Source organism: Colobus angolensis, unplaced genomic scaffold (genome assembly GCF_000951035.1).
Source record: "Colobus angolensis palliatus isolate OR3802 unplaced genomic scaffold, Cang.pa_1.0 Scaffold17, whole genome shotgun sequence".
Taxonomy (NCBI): Eukaryota; Metazoa; Chordata; class Mammalia; order Primates; family Cercopithecidae; genus Colobus; species Colobus angolensis.
In genome coordinates this window covers 679,200-684,574 of record NW_012114821.1, presented here as the reverse complement: position 1 = coordinate 684,574, position 5,375 = coordinate 679,200, and the positions used below count along the sequence as shown (strand labels likewise).

The 5,375-nt window shown below is 64.2% G+C and overlaps 1 protein-coding gene across 6 annotated transcripts; it reads right to left on the bottom strand.

Moving 5' to 3' along the window:
* Positions 1 to 307: 307 nt before the first annotated feature.
* On the bottom strand, positions 308 to 4,224 carry VPS28 (vacuolar protein sorting 28 homolog (S. cerevisiae)). Of its 6 annotated transcripts, none has more exons than XM_011938024.1 (9): positions 3,837 to 4,224; positions 3,205 to 3,233; positions 2,946 to 3,088; positions 2,712 to 2,801; positions 1,977 to 2,082; positions 1,748 to 1,849; positions 1,260 to 1,313; positions 1,088 to 1,179; positions 308 to 613 (listed from the first exon to the last, which is right to left on the bottom strand). In XM_011938024.1, the coding sequence occupies exons 4-9, from the start codon at positions 2,789 to 2,791 to the stop codon at positions 496 to 498; spliced, it is 552 nt and encodes a 183-aa protein (XP_011793414.1). In that variant the 5' UTR covers positions 2,792 to 2,801; positions 2,946 to 3,088; positions 3,205 to 3,233; positions 3,837 to 4,224; the 3' UTR covers positions 308 to 495. The 6 variants fall into 6 exon arrangements, with proteins under 6 accessions (XP_011793414.1, XP_011793408.1, XP_011793410.1 ...); XM_011938018.1 differs by having other exon boundaries at positions 308 to 709; positions 1,062 to 1,179; positions 3,051 to 3,088; XM_011938020.1 differs by having other exon boundaries at positions 3,051 to 3,088.
* Positions 4,225 to 5,375: the final 1,151 nt, after the last annotated feature.

The following is a 5,375-nucleotide window of genomic DNA, read 5'->3' as shown; positions in this document are numbered from 1 at the left end:
AGTGAGGAGTGGGGAGGGGTGGCAGGCAGCCTCAGCCTCCCCTGTGGCCAGAGTTGAGCCATGCCTGGCCAGGTGGTGGACCTGTTTCCCGGGCAGCCCTGCCTCCCACTGCATGCCCAGGCAGAGCCCACCAGGGAAGCAGCTGTCACCAAGTGACGCAGGCCATGAGGGACGCAGTGGCAGGGACAGAGCCAGGGCCAGGCCACCACACAGGTCGGGGCAGGGCAGGCGAGAGGGGATGTATGCTCAGAGTCCCAGGAGGGTGGAGAGACCACACAGGGCAGGCCTGGGGGAGCCGCCCAGGCAGGAGGGTCGGAGAGTATCTTTATTGTGGGGAGGGGCCCGGCCCCCAAAGTCCTGACACCAAAGACAGACACAAGATGGGCAGCTGCAGACGGTGAGTTGTGTGGATGGCCAGGGCCTGTGTGGCGGATAGGGCAACAGGCGTCATCGCCTCAGACTCTGCCCTTCCGTGCAGGGGCTGGCGCCACAGGCTCAGGCGTGCAGGAAGCGGTTGAAGGCGTTGTAGGCTGACTCTAGGTCGAACAGCATCTGACGCACCTGTGAGTCGTCCAGCTCGTCCGATGCCGACATGCCGCTCAGGGTCTGCAGCCTGGGAGTGCAGCACAGGGCACGTGGGGTGGGCAGGGCCTCAGGGGCACCGCGGGGGCTCTGCCTGGCGGGGAGGGCCTCAGGGGCACCACGGGGGCTCTGCCTGGCGGGGAGGGCCTCAGGGGCACCGCGGGGGCTCTGCCTGGCGGGGAGGGCCTCAGGGGCACCGCGGGGGCTCTGCCTGGCGGGGAGGGCCTCAGGGGCACCGCGGGGGCTCTGCCTGGCGGGGAGGGCCTCAGGGGCACCGCGGGGGCTCTGCCTGGCGGGGAGGGCCTCAGGGGCACCGCGGGGGCTCTGCCTGGCGGGGAGGGCCTCAGGGGCACCGCGGGGGCTCTGCCTGGCGGGGAGGGCCTCAGGGACACAGCGGGGGCTCTGCCTGGCGGGGAGGGTCTCAGGGGCACCGCGGGGGCTCTGCCTGGCAGGGAGGGCCTCAGGGACACAGCGGGGACTCCGCCTGGCGGGGAGGGACACCCACCACTGGCTGACCGTCTGGCGACCCTCGAAGTCGGGCGGGAGGTGGCTCATTCGGTGCATGGTCTCCATCAGCTCTCGCAGGTCGGGCTGGATCTGGGACACACAGCGGCTGGGACCCCAACACTGGCTCCATCCCCTCCTGCCTAGGCCCCCTGCCAGCCCAATGCCCGCACCTCATCCATGGCGCGAATCTCCAGGCGCAGCTTGTCCATGACCGTGATGAAGAGCTGGGGGCAGGTGTGCACGTGAGGCTTGCGTGTTCAGGGGTGGGGGTGGCCCCGCAGCTCACAGGCCCCAACCCCTTCCCAGCCACAGCTGTCGCTAGGCCTCCTCACTGCACTCTGCTCCAAAACCCTGTGGGCCTCCTGAGTGAACGAGGTCCTGCCTACCCAGACAGCTGCATGGGAACTGGAGGGTGGACCCACATACTTTCTCCTGAGGCCAGAACACACTGTGCTCATCCCCCCAAAAGGAGTCCAGGTGGGCTGGGGGGCCTCCCCATAGGCTGCCAATCCCTTATCCCTAGTTAAAAGGGTCCCCTTCCGCCCAACAAGTCAGAGTGCTGCCCAGCTCTGGAGGTCCAGGACCCTACCCTTGTGCCCAGCTGCAGCGGGCGGCCTGGACCCTCCTAACCCTGTCAGCCCGGGGGGCCGGGGCGCACCGAGACCACGTCGGCAATGCAGCGGTTGAGGTTGCCCTTGTCGTCCTTGATGGTGATGGGCCGGTCCTCCTTGATCCGCTCCATGGCCAGTGGGCAATCCAGCTGTGGGGAGCTGACATGGGTGCTGGGACTCTCAGGACAGCAAGCCCCGGTGGCCAGAGCCCTCCGGCACCCCATACCCACGCCCGACGGTCCCCGTCCCATGGGGGTGGAAGGAGCAGGCACTCACGCGGAACTTGCGGCAGAACTCGTCAATAGTGCTGATTTCTGAGCCCTGAACCTGCCTGAAGGCTGCTTTGTACTGGACCAGGAGCCGGGAGCAGGCTGCCGTGTACCTAGGGAGAGGTCAGCTTGGCCCAAGCATGGGACCAGCATTGCCCAGCTCATTCTGCCGCCTCAGCTGGTCCAGAGGCAGAGCAGCTCCCAGAGAGGGCTGGGCAACAGGCAAAGGCAGGCTGAGCAAGGAGGAGGGACTGCCAGCAGCTTTGGGGGGCGAGGCCCTGAGCATGTAGTGGGGCTTGTAGCTCAGCTCCAGGTGGAAGCCCCAGCTCCCCACCCTGGCCCACCCTCTGAGCAACAGCAACCAGCCCTCTGTTATGATGGCCCAGTCCACAGCTCACGGTCCTGTGTGGCGGCCTGTGAGGGTCTTGTCACTTCATTGAACAAAGCCCCCCAAAACATCCTGGGACATCCCCAAGCCTCCCGACCGTCTTTTAAGGTTGTCTTTGCTGGGGGATAAGGGTGGGGGAGTGGGCCGGATGACACCCCAGGGGCTGCCCCTCTGCTCGCCTCCCTCCCCACCCCCCAGGACTTCCCTGGCTGAGACCCAGGCGCACCCTCCTCACACTGGGTGGGCCCCACATGGGTGGACACCTCACAGCCTGACAGACGCCTGTTCTTGCTGTCTACGGAGCACCCAGGCCCGGCAGGGCAGGAGCAGGCCTCCAAGGACATGGGCTCTTACTCGCTGGGGGAGACGCAGTCCTTGATGTAGGCTTTCTCCAGGGCTTGCATTGTTTTCACCACCGCGAACAGCTCTGCCATGTTGTCGTACCTGAGGACACACCTGTCTATCGGGCCCTGGGGTGCCAAGCCCAGAGCCCAGAGCACTATCCCCTTCCCGGAGGTGCCACTGTGGGAGCTCTGCCCACCTCTCGCTCCATCCTGGAGTGCCCCAGGAACGGTTCCCCAGCCTGACCCTGTATCCTCCCACCTCTCAGCGTGGGGTGGGTCTGGGGGAGGCTGCCCCAGGGCAGCCAGATGCGCACGGGTGTGTTGGGGCAGCCTGGGCGCCTAGACTTACTTCTCCCGCTCCCGGGCGTTCTTGTACAACTTCACTTCCTGCCGGAGAGAGCAGGCTCTGTGGGCTGGTGCCAGCAGGGGCTGCAGGGCCCTGGCAAGGCCACACAGGTGTTTGCTGTTGGCCAATGCTGGCCGGATATGCACCCACCACTCACCTCATACAGCTCTGGCTTGTTCCCAGGGGCTGCAAGAGAAGGCAGAGAGCTGGCAGGCTAGCCCCAAAGGGAACCCAAGGGCAGGCTCCAGTCCCAGCCTCTATTTCAGTTCCTCCCTGAGGCCTCCCAGGCTGGGTCCCAAAGAACCCAGAGGGAGCTGGAGCACAGGGGTTCCAACCTCACCCCTATCAGTGTGTGGGGGGACCTGAGGATAACGCCTCTAAGAAGCCGGGGGCAGCATGACAGGCCCAGCTCCCCAGCTCCACGGTGGCTCCCTGGCCGAGTCACCTGCACAAGTGGCCACGTCCTGCTCGTGACTCATGATGCAGAGCCAACAAGGCTCATCACACACGGCCTCTCCCCTGGGCTTGGTGACACAGGCTGCCCAGGACCCCCACGGTTCTGGCCACACTGAAGCTCATCATGTCTGCCCAGCAGGACCAAGCCAGTTCTGCCTGGAGGTTTCTGGGCCCTCAGTGCTCCTGTGATAAACTGCATCAGCCCCTGGCCACCCCCAAGGCTGTATGAGAGCAGGGTCAGATGCCTCCCCACCCCTTACCCCCAATACCCCATACTGCCCGACAGCCCCTGCAGCAGAGGCTGAAAGCCTGTGCCCTTCCGGCCACACTTACCTCCTATGCCCGGAGTGGCTGGGATCCCATGAAACATCCTCTAGGCTCTGTGGAGGCCACAGCACTGAGACCTGGGGAGCAGAGCCAGGGCTGACTCAAAGATGGCCCCTAAGCCAGGCGTGGTGGCTCACACCTGTAATCCCAGCACTTTGGGAGGCCAAGGCAAGCGGAACACCTGAGGTCAGGAGTTCGAGACCAGCCTGGCCAACATGGTGAAACCCCATCTGTACTAAAAATACAAAATTAGCTGGGCGTGGTGTCACACGCCTGTAATCCCAGCTACTCAGGAGGCTGAGGCAGGAGAATCACTTGAACCCAGGAGGTGAAGGTTTCAATGAGCCAATACTGAGCCACTGCACTCCAGCCTGGGAGATAGGGCAAGACCCTGTCTCAAAACAAACAAACAAACAAAAAACAACAAAAAAGACAGCCCCCAAGCGCCAGGTCCTGGAGACTCAGGGCGCCACGAAGAGCTCTCCCCAGCTCAATAGTGGTGAACACACAGGGTGCTATGGGGGCTGCCAGGAAAAACTGAGGTACTGTGGACACTAAGGACAGCGGGGTGGGGGCTGCCTTGGGGTGCGGTCCAAGCTGGAGGTTGAGGGAGGTGATGAGGGAGGCAGGCAGCTATTTGATGGCCCGGGAAGAGAGTTCGGGGCACAGGAAGGACACACGCAACAGCTCGCTTTTAAGTAGGTATGAACTTGCAGGAACAAACAAGCTGAGGGTGGAGCTTCTCGAGCGAGGGGGTCCTAGGGCATGAAGATGGAAAGGTGCCTCTAGGTGGGCAGCGAGCTGGGGAGAAAGAATGGAAGCGGAGCCGGTGGGAGGGTCCTGCCTAGTGCGGAAGCTGGGCCAGCTCCAGACGTTCTCCCTTTGTAAGTGGAACCGTCAGATCCGCCGAGGGATTTGAGGTAGGGTTAAAATAAAGGAGTTACGAACGACAGCCCTGTTTTTGGCCCAGTGGGCGGGACAGTAAGGTCAACTCGGACGGAGAAGGGAGAAGGGAGGGGAGCGGGCCTGGCGGGCAGGCGCAGGCAGCTCTCGGCGGAGAGGCCCGGGAGGGCAGCGCTGAGCCGGCTAACTGCGGGAGTGGACGGTGCTATCAGGGATGGGAGAAAAGCACAGGGGAGGGAAGGCGGCCCGCGCCGAAGGGCCGGGAAAGAGCAGCGCCGCTCATGTGGGAAGGGAACGTCTGGGTCAAGCTCTCCGAGGGTCGAGGCCATTGCGAGCCGCGGGGTGGGGACCGAGGCTGCTCGGCAGCCGTCACGGAGCCGCCAGGTAGGAGACAGCCGAGGAGCCAACCGCCCCAACCACGCAGGGAATTCTGCCCAACAGCGAAAGCGGACGTTCTGCGGCCACAAGCGAATGCGCAAAGCAACCTCGCAGAGTGGACAATGAGCAAGAAAAGCCAGTTTCTAAAACATGCCAATAACATGACTTTTGCGGCGCTCAGCCGAGGCTGTGCCGGGGCCCCGGCGCGCCCCGAGGGTGCCAGGCCCGGGATCACCTCTCCCCACTCGGCCCCTTCCCCACCCA